The following is a 17897-nucleotide window of genomic DNA, read 5'->3' as shown; positions in this document are numbered from 1 at the left end:
TTTCCACTAACTTTTCCTGTTTTAATGCCTGCTGTCCCCCGCCATAATGTTTTTCTGATTTGAAGAATGCAGCTCCAGGGTCAATAGACAAAATGTATTTTTTTTTTCCTTGAAAATTATGTATTTGGTATTAAGCCATTACAAAAAATCAAATTATATTAAACTGGTGGGTTTGAATTTACCTGAACATAGACAGCCAGAGTTAAAACTGCAGTGTTATCTTTCACCTAGTTCATTTTTCAAGGCAACAGAAGCATTTGTATCTCTTGTATATCCTATGTTATTTGTGCAGGAACATCAAATGTCTCAAGACTGAAGCAATGCATTCTTGAATGGCATAAGACTAAGACAGATCATAGCAGGTTTCAAATGGAAAAGACCTTTAAGGTCATTGCTCTTTCCATTACAAGTGCAGATTTGTTACCTGCAGATTCACAGTTTTCAGCCTTTATTGTGTGTTACTTGGCTTAGGTTTAGACAATCAGGTAGTATATTTTTTTCAGGGCTCAACTGCTTTTTAGTTTTTACAGTAGGATTTTTGTTTTTTTCCCAAGAAAAAAAAAAAGTTCACCCCTGTTCCATATAGTTCCAAAGAGGAAGCTTCAGAGGAACCATTCCCAATAGGTGAATTTGCTAAAAGCAATACTTTTTTTTTTACACCTCTTAGGTTGTCTTAGCATATTTTAATCCTCTATAGAAATTTTCTACTTTTCAGAGCAGTGGCATTTAATTAAAAAAAAAAACAGTTTAATTAGCAAGACTAGAAAGTTTTGCAAGATAAATTTTCCCCTGTCTGAGAAGTAAAATATCCCTATATTGGCCAGAATTTCAAAACCTACCAAGATGGGGAGAGTTTTGCTGTGAAAGGTGGTTTGTTGGGTTTGGGGTTTTTTTGTTTGGTTTTTTTTTGTACTATTCTAATTTAAGTTACGCTCTTGCATTAGAGCACATACCATGTGGGTACTTAAAGTAACAGCTAAATGATGCTACCCAAGTAATTGGAAATTACTGATATTTAATGAGTTCCAGTGATATAAATCTCACTTCCTAAAACCAATAATAACAGCAGCAATATCCACTATTACTCTAATACTTATTATCTTTGTTACAGATGCTTTTGTCCATATTAACATTATTATTATTACTGCTAAATTATCAATGAACACAGATGCTTTCTCAAATGCGTGTATGAGAAAAATGCAATTGTTATTTGTCTCCTGAAAGATTTTAGTTGATTAGACTCTAGTAAGGAAAGGATGGTTTGGGGGTTAAGGGATTGCATTCAAATTGAGACAGTCTTGATTTGAATCTCACTTTTAACACAGACCTGTGTCCAGTCTTCTCATTTCTCTGCAGGTGTACTCAGTCCTGCAACTTGTTGTGCAGTTGGCTTTGGGAGCCCACCTAAACTTAATGGGGCTTGAAATGGCACGGAAGTCCATATGTATGTACATAATTGGAGACAGGATGTTTATATACCTAGTCACATAGACATGATAAATAGAAATACCCTCAAATTGTACATCAGCATATTTAAAATGTACTTAATGACATTACATTTTATTGAGTCAATTAGGTGGGAAATGGCATTTTACGCACATTTTAAACCATCCAAACATGTTCCAGAAGAGTAGACATGAAAAAATACGACAGTTTAGAAGATGCGTTTGGAATGCAAAAGAGAAAAATGTTACTAGCAAATACAGCTCCTTCCCTAAAAGCTGTAATATTATTCCTGATGGTCATTCTGTAGACATGAAATGAACATTTAAAGAGATTGGTTTGATAGACCATTCAGTGTTGTGAATTCAAGTGAACATTTTATGTTTTCATTTTCTCAACAGTTCTCAACAGTAACTGTTGATATATAATATTTTGTATTTCTTCTCAGAACAACCTCTTAAAGTCACATAAATATATAACTTCAGATAGTTATCATCTGAATTGTTCTGGAGTGGACTATGACTAAAAACTAGAACTGAATAAATGACCAGTTCAAATATTTTTTCTGTCATTAACGGCCACTATACACCATGGGTTTTTTGTTTCTTTTTTAACTGTCTCTGTCTGTGGCTATTTCCCCACTCTATAACATCCAAACACCTCAAAACGTGCTCTCCGTGCTGACAGCTTGCTATTCGGCTTTAGATGTGATATGTGATATTAACGATGAATGGGGGAGATTTGTTGTGCCTAAAGGTTAGATGATGTTGCTTTTGCTTCTCTGCTAGACAGCTGATACTTACGAAGTCCTTCAAAATGCCATTAATGTTTGGAGTATTTCAGACTACATCTTAAAGCCTTACTTTGCCCATACACTTAATTTGTATATGTCATTGGTTAGTACTTATGTAAGCTGTCATGCTTACGAGTTCTTCTTGAAAAATTTTGAAATAGTCAGGTTGATATCAACATAGCCAAACCTGGCAATTTTCTAATTTGATTTTTCCTTTTCCATGGCTTCTAAGCATAATACATTCCTCTCATTTTTATTCTTACTTAATAAGAGTTTTTTCAGATGATTCTTTTAGTATTTCAAGCTGCGATTAGCGTATACCTACAGATCTGAATGTGTCTGGACTATTTATGTTCATGTTCTACTTATTAAAAACTGATGGTAAACTAAGCTGTACTGCTGTGGAAGATGAGATCTGACTGCTTAAGCAGTTATACATTGCTTTAAAAGGTTGGCTAGCTGTTACATTTGATGCATTTCATTCAGCATAAATATGAAAAATTAGGCGACTTGTCCAATGCTACTATTTCAAAACAGTATGTATTCATTTCACTTGCTGAATATTTTCAACTGTTCAGCTAAATTTATCAGATTAGAGCATGAGAAAGTATACTTCCAGACTGCAGGCAGTCACCTCCGCAATTGCTTTGTTTTGAAAGAACTGGAAAAGGAAGCATTTATCTCCTGTTGGTAAAATGAAGGTGACATTGCTTTGGGAAAGTATCCAGCTAAAATTCATATCAGTTTTTAAAAAATAGTAATCTAGGACATCTTAGCTGCTTTACCCTAGAAACTACCACCACCATCCTCCCCCAGTAAGATACTTCATATCCCTAGCGAACAGGAATTTTATTAGAAGATGCTTTATTTGATAAACGTAGCAGTGCACTGGACTGGGTAGTACACGTTTCTGAATTTCTAAGCAAACATAGCTAGTCTTTTAGTTGATCTGAGGAACTTTTCTCTCAGATGGTGCTTCTTATACACATGAACGTTTTGCACTTCATAAGAACAGCCCATTACATAGTGAGTATATGTGGGTACATGACAAGGAAGAGGTGAAGCAGAAACAAGGATTCAACAGTGAGCAAGGCCCTTGCCAGAAGTCAGAAGAGTAAGAGCACTTTGACATAAATCAGCACTGTTTCAGATCTGCCAGTATGGTCTTATAATAAATAAGTTAGCAGTGTGAGAGACGCTCTTGGAAATATCATCTGCTGGTGTCAAACAGATACCCTTTGAAAATTACTTCAGCCTGAGCAACTTATTCCCCTGTGCAAGCTGATTAGTTTGGATTGGCATCTTTCTGCACTGTCTTGCCAATTTTGGCCAATTGCATAGCCCATGCTGGCGTTTTAGCTCCTGAAGTTAAATATTGACATTGGTATATGAGAGCCTACTGGAGCTTTGAGTAGAATTAGGAGACACTCATTTCACAAACACAGTACTAATGCATACTGTGTTTTTCCTATCATTAAGAACTTTGAAATCATTCCCTCACATAAATGGGAAACAAATTATATATGTTGTTATAAGCTGCAAATTTTCAGGATAAACTCGCTTCTCTCTTCCTTATAAACTTTTCCACAATATACTAATGTTCAGTGAGATCACTAATTTGCTGTAGTCACAAGCATACCTACTGCTATTCCTGATACTAAAACTGAATTTCTTAATTGCAGGAATAAGGACACATAGTATCTGTCTGGAGACAGCTGTTTCAGTCTTTCAAAATCAGTGAGATTTGGGGTGAAAAGATTCCCTTCTTTTTTTGAGAAGACAATACCAGGGTAGTCAAAAACCAGTGACCACTAGATTTTGGCACTTGCAGCAAAGCCTAGACAGTGCTTTGGACCAGTAAGGAGGTCACAGAAGAGCATAGCTATTAAATGATTATTTTACACAAAAGTGAAAATATTATAATTTATAGGCATATGGTACAAACACTGTGACACTTTTCGTGTTGAAAACTACCCATGACAAATCAACCAGTGATGTACATGAAAACCATTTATGTTTTTCTAAGTCAGTCCTACGTGAAGGTTAAACTAATAACTGTGTATCTAATTAATGTCCTTTTATAGATGGTAAATCCAGGAAAGAAGTACCTGGATGTTGATTAGCTGCCTAATCAGAAACATGGTTCTGATCTCTTCTACCATTTTTGCATTACCTCTTTAACATTACTGAGGTTTTGATAAAGTCCATGATGTAATGTAGACTTTTAATTATGCAAAGATTAATGTAATATTTCTGATGAGAGGGTAATTGAAAGAAATCTGAAAGAAATGGAGCGTGCACAAGTTAAACTCCTAACTCCAGCTGTGTTAACTCTCTTCTCTATGTTAAATGGGAATTAGAGGATGAATGTGTCTTGGGTAAAGTTCATTCCTGTACAGAGGGTCAGCATGAAACTTAAACGCCTTTAATTTTTATGAGGTTTTCACTGCAATATGGAAGCATAGTCTGTGTAATGGGGGGTGAGTTTGGTCTCATAAGGAACACGTCTTTCAAGGTTTTGAATTACTCAATTTAGACCTGTTTCTTTAAAATAAGCAGGGAATTGAGTCACTAATATGTAAATATGTTCAGAGAAAGCTAAGGCTGCAACAGGGAAAGCTAGAGTGCCTGGGAAATGCCAAAGCATTTTCTGAGATCAGAAGTCATTTTGCAAACAGGATTGTTTATTGGCTGATTAGAAGGATTCTGCTGGAATATGAGCTCTTGGCAACCTGAACCATAGTCAATGAGGTTACATGCTACCAGTTGTCTTTTTCCTAGGATGGAGCATTATGAAATCTTTGTCTTAAGGAATTTTGTGCATTTTTTCTCCATTTTCTTCTATCACATGTGAATCAGCATAAGGAATAAACCTTAAATTAGCCCACTGTGAAATAGACAGGTAGCTACAGTCATTGAATAAGTCAATATTATAGGCACTTAGTCTGTGTTAGGTGGCTTGCTCCTTCTCCAGACCGATTCAGTGTCCAAAACCCCATGACTAGATGACAATTCAGCTCTGTCCTGTGGAGTTTGCCACCAACACCAACAACTCTTTTGACCTTCCAAATACAGTCAAGATCAATAGACTTTAGTGGGAGTAGAAAGGGGGGTTTGTTCCATTTAAGTTTCTACATTATGCATCTCCCTACCCTAAACTCCATACTTAGACCTATATTCCTATAGCATTATTACACTCCATACTATTAGTACATTAGATCCAGATAAACATGTACAATGTTTGTCAGTTTTATTGACCAGCAAAAGCAAACATCATCTTCCAACGCCAAAGTACTAATGCCAACAGACACCATCTGTTTATGATAACGAGCTGTGCTTTCTTATCTGAGACCCATTAACCATAATAGTAATAATTCAGACAGCAAGCACATAAAAATAATCCTGCCTATTTCACTCTTATCTCACTATTTGACTGTTATCTTAAAAGGAATGTGGCTGAATGTATCTCTCGAGTGTTGAAGAGGTAGAGCAGAGGAGAACTGTGAGATAAAAATGGTGAAGATCACATTAGAGACTTCAGTGAGAGTGATTTCTGGAGAAGAAGTTATATATAGCTATGCTAGCTTTATGCTGCTTGTGCATTCCCCAGATACCTGAAGGGAAAGTGGGGGGTGACCACGTAAGAGCAACGATGCACACACTGCCTTTGTGGCTTTCATGCCTGCAGCCGTATGCAGCAAATTACTTGCTGTCGGTAGACAGCAATCATGTTTAAAACAACACATGGTGTGTAATAATTCTTGAGTGCTGAGACCAGCTATAGAGATAGTGTTGTTCGTAACAGTCAATACAAAGAAAATAAAATAATTACTAGGCATAATGATCATTAGTGTACAGATCTAAACCTGCCAGGCACAGGCTTACCAGGGCATTGAGTTCCTAAAAGAGACAGCTAGCATGGATCAGCAAATGTGCTCCCTGCACACATTATTTGCACATTTTGTGCTCACAGTATTCCTTAAATAGTAATATATTTTATGGGCTGTTGCCAGCTGCAAACTTCAAGTCAGTCATGCGTGATATAAAATACATAAGAATGGGTCAAAAAAAAATCAACACAAGCCCATTGAAGTCAGTGGATAACCACTAGAAGTCAGTAGTCTTTAGGTTAGCTGTTTGTTTAGAGATGGGACTCAAATAAGAAGTAGACCCTAATAATTTGGCAGGGTGTGTGTATTTCTGGAGCTTTCATTTGGTCCTTCTTTATGGCGAGAATAAAGAAAAAAAAAAAGCAACAAGAAATCTACAATTCCTGTACAGAAAACAATAATGAACATTGGAAAGCCAGCTGGGAGAACAGAGAGATTTTAAATATGGACCAGATGCTTATCAGATCCCCAAAGAATTTATAATAGAGCAGTCCTGTTGATTGCAGTAGATCTGCTTATATTCATCACTGAGTTTTCTGCATAATGCTTTGGTTGTTCTTGATTTCTGTACATTTTGTATTAAGGGAGTTACTAACCAGGATGCTTGTCCAATAACACCTTATATGACTATATCAGAATATTTTTAGAAAGTAAATGTGTAACTGATAAACTTTGATATTAACCACAGAAACTAAAAGTTAGACTAACTTCTCTATTGGACATAAGCAATTTTGTATCAACTTTGTGTGCAATAGAAAGAACAAGGACAGATTTGATCTCAAATATTCTTACTGGAACTACCAAGGATGATTATCTACTGAAGTTTTATAGCATGTAATTTTGAATGTTGAATCTGATTTTAAAAGCCAAAAACTACTCCTTTAGCAATCCACCTTTACAAAAGGGTCAAGTCATCATTAATGAGCAGAGGGTTATATACTGTCTTTCCAAATGTCGTGGTTTAACCCCAGCCGGCAACTAAGCACCACGCAGCCGCTCGCTCACTCCCCCCCCACCCAGTGGGATGGGGGAGAGAATCGGAATAAAAAACCTCGTGGGCTGAGATAAAGACAGTTTAATAGGGCAGAAAGGAATGAAAAATAATGATATTGATAATAATAATCATATGACAATAGTAATACTAAAAGAATTAGACTATACAAAGCAAGTGATGCACAATGCAATTGCTCACCACTCGCTGGCCAAAGCCCAGTTTGGAATAAGATAATTCTTTTAACACAACTTCAGTTAAGGCTGGTGAAAGGGCTCAGCTGAATTCATAGTAGTCTTGGCACCCTTTGCTAATGCCAAGATTTTCGTAGATGTGTCAGCAAAAGCAGATGTTAAGGAGACAGCGTTTTATGGATGCTTGCAGGGAGCTCCTCCTATTACATGGGAAAGCCTGGGAAAAAGCCCAAACAGGTTTCTTTGAAAACATGTCAATGAAAGCTGCCATCATGGGCGATGAATGAGAGGAAAAACAGGTTATGTAGGGATAATTCAGGAAAATACGTGCAGTAGGGAAACGGCCATGAAGGAGTCGGAGTAACAGATTTTGTCAAAGTGGCAGACTAGGAAAATGCTCTGTACAGCGAAAGACTGGCAGGGTATGAGCACAGTAGCTTGAATTTGTCAAGGGCTATGAAAAGATGTTGGAAAACTGCTAACTGAGGAGAGCCTGGGTAGGAGATTTAGCTGTCTGAATGGCTAGCAAAAGCCCTTTGGGATGATATGTGAAAAAGAATCTTCTAGATTAAGACATAACCTAAATATACAGGCCTAGAAAGGAGATTCCATGACAAAAACCTTCTCCAGTTTGCTTCTGTTTTTAGGCTTGAATAAGAGGCAGGATGATAGCGCTGTCCTGAGCAATCATAGGAAGAACTAGAAGGGAGTGCTTAGGGGAAAGATTTAAGAGCTCAGTTTTAGCTGTGCAGAGCTGTCAGCTAAACATTGAAAAGGCATCAGAGCTAGAGGTCGACATTTCAGTCTAAATGGAAAAGCAGGTAAAGAGAGTAAGTTCTCTGAACTGTCAGCACTGAAGTGATTGCTGAACATGTATGAATGGTGTCACAGAGAAGGGGCAGAAATTAAAGTGGGGGGAAAAAAGGTTTCCCCAGAAACCTGGGATGGAGGGAATGAGACAGAAGGACATGCTGGAAAAGCGATTGGAGAAATCATAGTAAAATGACAGGAGTCGTCACAGGAGCCAAGGGAAGCACCAGATTTCCAGGCATGTGATTAAATGGGTCGAAGGCAGCTGATAGGTCAGAAAGGATGAAGTTGAGAAGCAATTTCAGTAGAAAGTCTAGGCAGGGACTGGAGAGCTTTGAGATGAAAGGGAGAAGGAATGGGGTGGTGCTTGAAGAGGCAGGTGGGGTAACAGGGAGAATCAAAAGCATGCTTATATTGTGAGAGAAGCTAGCCTTCAACAGATAAAAACTAGCATAGGATAAAGCATATCCATAATTAAAGCTGAACCTAACTAGTTTCAATATATAGTTTACTTAGAAAAGGCAAGGTGTATGATAAGGTAGTAACATTCATTATATCTGTCAATATGATGTAAAATATACAAGCTTTTCTTCAGGTCTGCACATAAATCAACATATATTGCCCTTTATTTACAAGCTGTTGGTGAAGCAGTCACTAGCTGCTTGAATTTGTGCGATATTTATAAATTTTGTGCTGACAGATTCCTCTGGTGAAGTTTCAGCCTACGAATTGTACAGAAAGTCAGTGCTACAGCTGCTGTTCATTCATCATATACAAGTGCCTGTCCTTAGCAGGAAGACCTCCAAGGATCTCCTAAAGATTCAGAGTAGCTTTGCCAATTCAAAAGCTAGTGTTATTTCCTTTGAGTCAGGATTGAACAAATGCCCTTTAATGATACTAAACTTCATTGCAATCTGGAAATGCTATTTTTCAGATGGTCTGTGAGATCAGAGTCCTGAACTCTTGCTTTTTACTGCCGCAGGAGATCAAGTTGCTTATGAGAATTTAGTCCTAGCTGGAATCCCTAATCCAAATATATCCAGACTTTGGCAGTCATGATCACAAATTTCCTATACGTAAGTCTGGATCCTAATTTTGTGGCCAGACCTTTTCTTTAAACAGCATGCTAAAAATCCACATGCCAAGCAATTCCAGATTTTATCTTATTTGGAAATCCCAGTGATACTTCTCACTTCAGTGAGCCCCATCCATCAGTCCCTCTATGGATTCTTACACTTGCTTAATTTGCTTTATTTACCTTTGTTTAACAGAACTGAGGTCATGCTGCAGGGGAAAGGACAGGCTGTTGCGTGCTATCCAGGTGCCTGCCTTGCTGCATAGCCCATCTGGACAGGCCTCTAGCTGGAAGAATTTAATATTGAAGTCAATTCAAATGAAACAGATAAAGTAAAATAGCCTTATCAATTATTATATTAAACTTGATTTGCCCAAAAAGAGCAGCAGGTAATTAAAAATGAGTAAAGAGCACAGGCCAGCATCTAATAATGACCATTATGTTACTGTTTATGCTGCACGTGTCTGTGGTTGTGGCAAAACTATCGATATTGCATCATTTAAGTGTACAAATGCAATATATATTAGACAAACATTTCCTGAGTGTTTCCGAGTTGTGATGTGTATGTTTGACTTGCATTTTTGTATTTTGATACAGCAGTTGTCTCCTCCCAGGGTAGAGAGCATGAATCCTTCAATACATTGTTGTGGCTTAACCCCGGTAGGCAGCTGAGCACCACACAGCTGCTCACTTCCCCAGCGGGATGGGAAAGAGAATCAGAAGGGTAAAAGTGAGAAAACTCGTGGGTTGAGATAAAGACAGTTTGCTAGGCAAAGCAAAAGCTGCACGCACAAGCAAAGCGAAATAAAGAATTCATTCACCACTTCCCATCGGCAAGCAGGTGCTCAGCCATCTCCAGGAAAGCAGGGCTCCATCACATGTAACGGTTGCTTGGGAAGACAAATGCTGTCACTCCAACTGTTCTCCCGCTTCCTCCTTCTTTCCCCCAGCTTTTATTACTGAGCATGACATCATATGGTGTGGAACAGCCCTTTGGGCAGCTGTCCCGGCTGTGTGCCCTGCCAGCTTCCTGTGCAGCCCCAGCCTCCTCGCTGGTGGGGCAGCAGGAGAAACAGAAAAGGCCTTGGCTCTGTGTCAGCACTGCTCAGCAATAACTAAAACACTGGTGTGTTATCAACACTGTTTCGGTCACAAATCCAAAACATAGCACCATATGAGCTACTATGACGAAAATTAACTCCATCCCAGCCAAAACCAGTACAACCAGTAAACCAACACTGTAAGATCAGAAGTTGTATTTGTTTGAGAGGAGCCAGATCACATTTAGCTATGTGTTTTGCTAATATTATTCTTACTATTCTTATGAGTTTTTACTGTGAAGCCAAATTTTTGCAATTTACTAGCGTCCAAGCAGAATTGGAGGAAAGTGACCCATTAGCTACAACTAATGTTACATTTGCACCTAATCTCTGTTTTTCTGATTTTCTTTACCTATTTTAGATGGGCACTCTGATAATAAAAGGTAGTAAATCATTCAAGTTGTGCCACCTTTATTTAAAAAAAAAAAAAAGTTAGTCCACATAAGATTTATATTTCTGTAGCACCATTAATACGATCTGCCAGCCTTTTATTCCCTGGTATATTCACAAACTATAAGGTACTATGAACGTGTTATTTTTAAAAAGATATTGTTTGTTTGCTCTTTGCTTGTCAGTGTGTGCGTATGCAAGGGAGTGACTGTCGCTGTTTAACCCCAGTCAGCAGCCAAGCACCACGCAGCCGCTCCCTCGCTGCCCCCCCTCCCTGCTCCCAGTGGGATGGGGAGGAGAATTAGGAAAGAAGGTAGAACTCTTGGGTTGAGAAAAGAACAGTTTAATAACTAAAGTAAAATATAATACTAACAATAATAATGAAATATATTCCTTTTCATTACTACTATTATTATTATTATAACAAAAAAAAGAAGAGGGGAGAAAAAAAGGAAAAACACCCCAGTGATGCACAATGCAATTGCTCCCCACCCGCTGACCAATGCCCCAGCAGCGATCCGCCCCTCACAGCCAACTCCCCCCAGTTTATATACTGGGCATGACGTTCCATGGTATGGAATACGCCTTTGGCTAGTTCGGGTCAGCTGCCCGGCTGTGCTCCCTCCCAGCTCCTTGCACACCTGCTTGCTGGCAGAGCATGGGAAACAGAAAAATCCTTGGCTTAAGATAAGAGCTACTTAGCAACAACTAAAACATCAGTGTGTTATCAACATTATTCTCACACTAAATCCAAAACACAGCACTGTACCAGCTACTAAGAAGAGAGTTAACTCTGTCCCAGCCGAAACCAGGGCAGTGACTCACTGGCATTTTACTTGCACTCTTGCACTAATATAAATGATCAAGGTGTCAAATGGGGAGAATCAGGTCCTGGCTCGAGATTTATGCTCAGACCTCCCCGCTACATCTTCCTGAATTGCACTACAAAGGTCTCCAAATGCCCCAGGTGACATTTTGGGGTTTCCTCTCAGAGATTTCTGTCTTCATAAATAATTGCTTCTGAACCTGGATAATTTATATTTAATTCCTGACAAATGTGCATGCACTCAGTAATTTGATTGGGGAAAAAACCAAAAAGTTAAAAGATACTGTGATCTGCGTAGTAATAATGACACACATTTCCCATCATTTAGGTCTGTAAGAACTCCTGACATTTGAAGCTGTCCTACCGAGTTGCCATGGCAACAAGAAAAAAGAAAACGTCAGATCTGAAGATTGCAGTTTACAGTTACTGTTCTTCACTACTAGGCCTCAGTTGCTCCAGATTCCATTTAATTTGCAACCTCACTTAATCTGTCCAACTATACATTGGTGTTTGACAGCCTCTACCCTAACTTCCATTTATTAATGGATTCCTCTTGCAAGACGCAAGGTTTATGCGAATTTTCTCTGAATGTTAAAAGACCATGATATCTAAACTGGACCTTGGGGGAGCAGAAAACAGATTGACTCCATTTTTTTCTATCTGTTGACTTGTTGCTATTCAACTGTTCAGAAAATATTTTGTCTGTGGGTTAGTATTTGTATATGTATGAGTGTATGTATATATATATTTATATAGAGAGAAAAGTTATACGACAGGTTTAGCTTTTATAAAATGTTCATCTGGAACGTGCAAGGGACAAAGCAGAATGATACAGCCACAGATGAATTGCAACTATTCTACCATGGCTAAACCTACTGTATTTGCTGTTTATAGTGTGGCCAGAAGGAGAGAGCCTATTGCAATCATACCGCTACAGCAGCCACTTTGTTGACAGAAATAAAGCAGGCCCAGGGCTCTGCAGTGTCGCTTCTTGTACCTCAGGTTCAGCAGACAAGAAATGCAAGTCCCCCTGGCTTGCTTCTGATCTGAACTGCTTTCCTTATGCCCCAAGGGGAAATTACAATCCAGCAGGAGCACAGCGCTTCGCTCCCCATTTCAGCGGGAGCAGCGCCGGGAGGTTCCGCGAAGCTCCGATTGGTGAGAAAGCGGGAAGCAGCCAGCTGCGACCGGCACTGTACGGGTCACGATTTACAGCAATGGGAGTGCTGGGCCTGATTTTAAAGGGGCTAAAGTCAGCTTCCTTTATGTTCCTGCAGATAATTGTTTGCCGGGGCAGTTTACAACATTTAAGTCTTTCGTCAGCTCTGCAGACACAGTTAAGTAGGTGGATGTCTGCATATGAGAAGCTGATTAGAACAGCAAAAGCAAAGTATTTCTCAGAAGCACTGGTCTCTCTCTCAGCCTCTATGCAGCTGTCATTACATACGTAAGCGCAAGGAGGAAAACAGATGCCCTATTCTATAAATATATTCACACGCACATATATATAGTTTTGAATATATATATACATACACACACATGTACACACAGTTTCCAGTTAAGAGTAACAAGAGCATTTCTTTGTGTGTGTAAACTTACCACACTTGTTTGCAGACATGGAAAAAAAGGGTGTTCGTTATGTATGAATATGAATCCTTTTTTATTCTGTGAGCATGTAAGGTTAAAAAAAACCCTTCTAACTGTATCAAGATGATCATCTTGTTAATAAATTGTAAATGATCCATCAAAGCTCACACCAAATTTTTATAAAATTAACAGAAAAAGTATACTAGTGACAGACTGTGGCTTTTATTAGAGCTTGCCAGTAACTAGGGTAAGGTAAGTGTCTTAGAATATTTTAATAAACTTGCTTATTTAAAGTTTAAACAAGAAAGCTTCCTTATGCAATAGAACTTTGCAGCTGCATTCTTTAGTTAGCATTTTTACAGTACTTATGAGTCATACAGTATGTTGTCTTTACTACAGTGAGATTATGAGCATATCTTCCACACCACGTATATGTTTCAATAGTAAAGCTTTTTGGAAGCATTAAAAAGTCCAAACATACATTTAGTTTTCCATAATGCTACACTAGATATTAAATGTGTGTTGGTGGTTAAAAATTGCTGTACAATAGCTTTTCTCTGACTTCCTGTATTGTACCAAATATGAAACAGGTCTTTTCTTTTTTTAATCAAAAGGAGTAATAACAACAGTGACAGAGGAAAAATTAGTTTGTGTTGTGAACTTTCCTAACGTTGTAGATGTCTTGACGAGATACAAGCTGCCTTCAGACAGGAACCTAGTTTTCTCTTCAGCTTAACTCCTGCAGTCCTGACCAAGTAAAATCTCCCACTGATCTTGTTTCTCTCGCAGCACGCTCTAGGTGTTTCAATTACCAAAGTGGTGCTTTGAGGTAAGTGGGAGTTTCTGTTGAGCAAGGGCTTCAGGAGCAGGCTGTTAGGCAGCTGCAGGCATTTCAGCAGGAAAGTGCCTGATGTCAAACATTAACACGGGCATGCTTCTAGTTCTCTTTCTCTGCCCATGCCTTGTAATAACCATATGCTGCTGCTTTATCATCAACAATCATGTCTTTTAAAAAAAATATAATTTTCAGGCAAATTTTTCAGAAGCAAAAAATCAACAAATGCGTAACACCACTGGATTTTCAACATGTATATTTAATGAATGCATCCAAATGCACCCAAAGATAAACTGCACCCTATGCTTTGATCTACAAAACCTCTATCTTGAATAAAAGAAATTATAATATCCTCCCCCACAAATACTCTTTTTCTACTTGCTTTCTTCCTCTCTCTATCCAGCAAAACCCACCTCTGGAAAGACACTCATTGACATTAGTGTCATTTCTATCAGGTACCAGATAAAGCTACCCTTTTCTCATTTAAACCAAGGCTCACATAGCATTTGGTGGATCATTCCAAGGGCATCCAAAATAAGGAACAAAGAAAAATCTCTTCTGCCTGGAACTACACTAACAATGGGAAGACCCTTTCTACCACTTTGTGCCCGAGGACAACAGATCTCTCTTCTTGGATAATACTGCAAGATTTTGACATGTAGAGAGGTCAGTATCATGGCTGAAACTCTGAATCAAGATGCATCAAAGCCTTCATTCACCATTATCACTCTATTTCTGCACCTAGATTAAAGCCTCCCAGCCTTTACTGTGTGTCTCTAGGCTTCAGATGGAGCTAATCACTGGACTACCTAAGCATGCAAAGAGAAGATGAAGCTGCCATGTTAATGTTTCTCCCTCTCTGTACCTGAGAACAAACCTCATTTAACAAGAGATTGTGGCACTTTCTGCAGCATTATACAAGTGAGGAACCATATTAGAATCTGAGTTTTCCTACCTGAATAAGATTGTCGGCTCTGGCTCCAAAAATGATGCCCGTTTCCTGAAACAAATGAGCAACAATAATTTATTAGTTTTTCTACAATATCATGAAAAAACAGAAAAGTTACAAAAGTGGTTGTCATTTTTTTAATAGTTAATTATGTTTATCATTTGTTCAGCCAAGCTTGCTGTTTTTATAACATAGCACTTATTTCTGCCTAGCCCTTTTGGTCTCTACAATGTTTATGTCAGTCTATGTTTATAGACATATAATGCTGTCTAGAGTCAGAAAGGCAGTGAACTTGTTGATTTTCATTTTGTAAAATGCACAAAACTTCTTGTGCAAAAATCATTTCACTTGAAAAGAGTATCTGCTGTTAAAACACAAATTAGGTATAACAATCAGTGAGAGGAGTTTATTAGCGAGACAAAGGTCTCATTTGTGGTGTACTTGCTAATTGAATCCTTGTCTGTACACCTCATGTATGCTTTTACAATATGCCTATGTGCATTTATTAATGTACATTTTGTTCAGTAACTGTAGGTCTGAAGATTACAACAAAGGGAAACGAGCTGAATTTCCTACTGGGTATCGTGGAAAATTAGGTAAGAGTGGAACACTGGCTAATACACTTTCTGAGCCCTGTTCTCATCATGTTTACACTGGTGTAAATCAAAGAGCAACTCCATTACTACAATTGTTTGAGATTCAGTTAATCATATTTAGATGAAATTTTTCATCTAAACCTCCCCACATATTGCTTTTACTGGTCTACTGTGAACAGTAAAGCAGGAATATTTGTCACAGGATTGTTGAGTGCTTATATATTATCGAAAGTCTGTCTTTTGTGACATACGGAGAAACCTACAGCTTAGATGCCTCCCACAGATGACTCACTTCCCTCACTGACCACTTTAACGTGTCTCTAAGGCACCCAGTATAATTTGGTTTAGCCTTTATTTGAAATGGCTGTGGCCTGTAGTCAAATAATTCGTCCTGGTCTCTTGCGTAGTCATTTAAGTTACGGATCACTATAATACAAACCTCATTTATTAAATTATGGACTTACAATCAGTTTGTAGGGCCCTAGCTTAAATGTTTTACCACTACAAAAAGAAAGATATATGTTATATTAACAACTTTTACATCATTGGTCTTTCCTTTGCAAAAAACTCCTGTCTGAAATGCTGAGAAAGCTGCCAATTTTCTTCTCAACTGCTACTAATACCCTCAGCCACTTGAAACATAGCAGAATTTTGTACACAAATAATTTTACATCACTGGTTGTCTAAAGGCTAAGTTTCTTTCTGAATGGATTTAATAATGTCTTCATTAAAAAAAAAAAAGAAGATAAATTATATTAAAGTCACATCAGCTTGAGCACACCAAGTCTAAGGCAAAACTCTGATCCTATCTTCCCTTTATTGCATCCCTAGAAACTCTGTTGTCTGAGATACACACTGTCCAATACTAACAAAAAGATAAATAACTAAAATAGCAATTATTTTCTTTCAATTAACTCTGTGATCTGTAATCTTTAGAATTAACATGCAAAGTACATTAATAATTATCATTATAACTATTTAAAGCAGATATAGCTGACTATTTTACTATGTAAAACACATAGCCCATTGACTACACTGTTCTCTTGCCTCAGATATGCTAGTTGATTTATACTTGTCCAAATGAAATGGATACACTCATACGCTCGCAGTGGAAAGTTACTGGTTGCACAATTGCTATGTGTGTGTATATATGTAGATATATAGAGATATACACATACACATATAAATATATATGTATATAATATATGCAGGTGGAGGGAGACTAATACAACATGGGGACTTGGAATAAGCAGTTTAATTCCATGAATTATGGATGAATACACGAGTTAAGGGACAGCATGGGTTATGTATGCCAAACCAGTCTGACTTAAAGAAAAGAAAAAAGGCAAAAACCCCCACACTAAAACCCAGGCTTATCCCAACTCTCATGTTGTATTTATGCTACCTTTAGCTGTCCCCTCTTAACACAATTATATCATTTGAAGATATGCATAATTGTCTACTGACTCATTTTTAGTTGTCTATGTATCAGCAGGTGACCAGTAGTGGAAAGGGAAGGGTTTATAGCCAGAATTCTGCATTACTGTGCTTTTAGTGGGACAGCTATATGGGAAAGTCTCATCCACCCTTTGAACGTTACATTCCTCCTCTGCATCAGCAAATGACTGTATTCGATGACTTGGGGTTAAAATGAACGTAGTCTAAAGACAGACTATGTGCATGTACATGCATACACACCCTGCCTGGGACTGTAGAGTAAGAGCGTGGCTGGTGGACTGTGATGGTGAGTTCAGTACAAACAAGCTGTGTTGTTACTGCCATTTCAGACAGAACCCTCCTGTAAAATCATGTTTGCCCCATAACAAACTCTGTCTCTTTAAGTTACCACCAAGATTTTTTTTTTATTATTTTCTTTCTTTTTTTTAAAGTTCAAGCAAGGAGGAAAATATTTTGTTTGATTTTAAAGATACTTAATTCAGCTACTTTTCCACTTAATCGTTCCTTTGGGCCCTAGTTGCTGAATTGCTTGCTGTTTCTGAGGTGTAAATAAACGTTTTGATTTATGACGTGGTTGCAAAGAAACTTGTAATTTATTTGTGAAATGCTCAAATAAAGGATGTATGGGCTTTTACCTTTTGTCTGGGTGTAGACCTTCCTGATGCAATACAGCAGGAATGGAGGACTACAAAATGACCTTGAGACTGCCAAAGGGCTGGAATAGCCTGAGGTAAATACAAGAAACTCCCACATTGCTCTAACTAAAGAGAGGTAAATTGCAGCCTTCATCATCACCATGCCATGGCTATAGAATGAGAATCTGGAGGTTAGAGAGGTAAATAAGGTTTGACCACCCAAGAAAGCAGTAGCAGATTATTCAGCATCCATTCAGGTAACAGCGATTTGCCTTCTAACGCCCCACTTTCATTACAAAGAGTTGCACTGAGCCAAGTCTGGGTC

The 17897-nt window shown here is 38.1% G+C and overlaps 1 protein-coding gene across 1 annotated transcript in view; it reads left to right on the top strand.

Annotated features, from left to right (window-relative positions):
* The window catches only part of CDH13 (cadherin 13), a 521353-nt gene extending 503782 nt beyond the window's left edge, over positions 1-17571 (top strand). The window contains exon 14 of the mRNA XM_050904351.1: positions 11841-17571. Coding sequence (XP_050760308.1) covers positions 11841-11848 — 8 coding nt within the window. The 3' untranslated portion in view covers positions 11849-17571. The remainder of the gene's footprint in view (positions 1-11840) is intronic.
* Positions 17572-17897: the final 326 nt, after the last annotated feature.

The sequence above is a fragment of the Gymnogyps californianus genome, chromosome 12 (assembly GCF_018139145.2).
Source record: "Gymnogyps californianus isolate 813 chromosome 12, ASM1813914v2, whole genome shotgun sequence".
Lineage (NCBI taxonomy): Eukaryota > Metazoa > Chordata > Aves > Accipitriformes > Cathartidae > Gymnogyps > Gymnogyps californianus.
The sequence above is the reverse complement of the archived record's forward strand: the minus strand, read 5'-3'. Positions and strand labels throughout refer to the sequence as shown.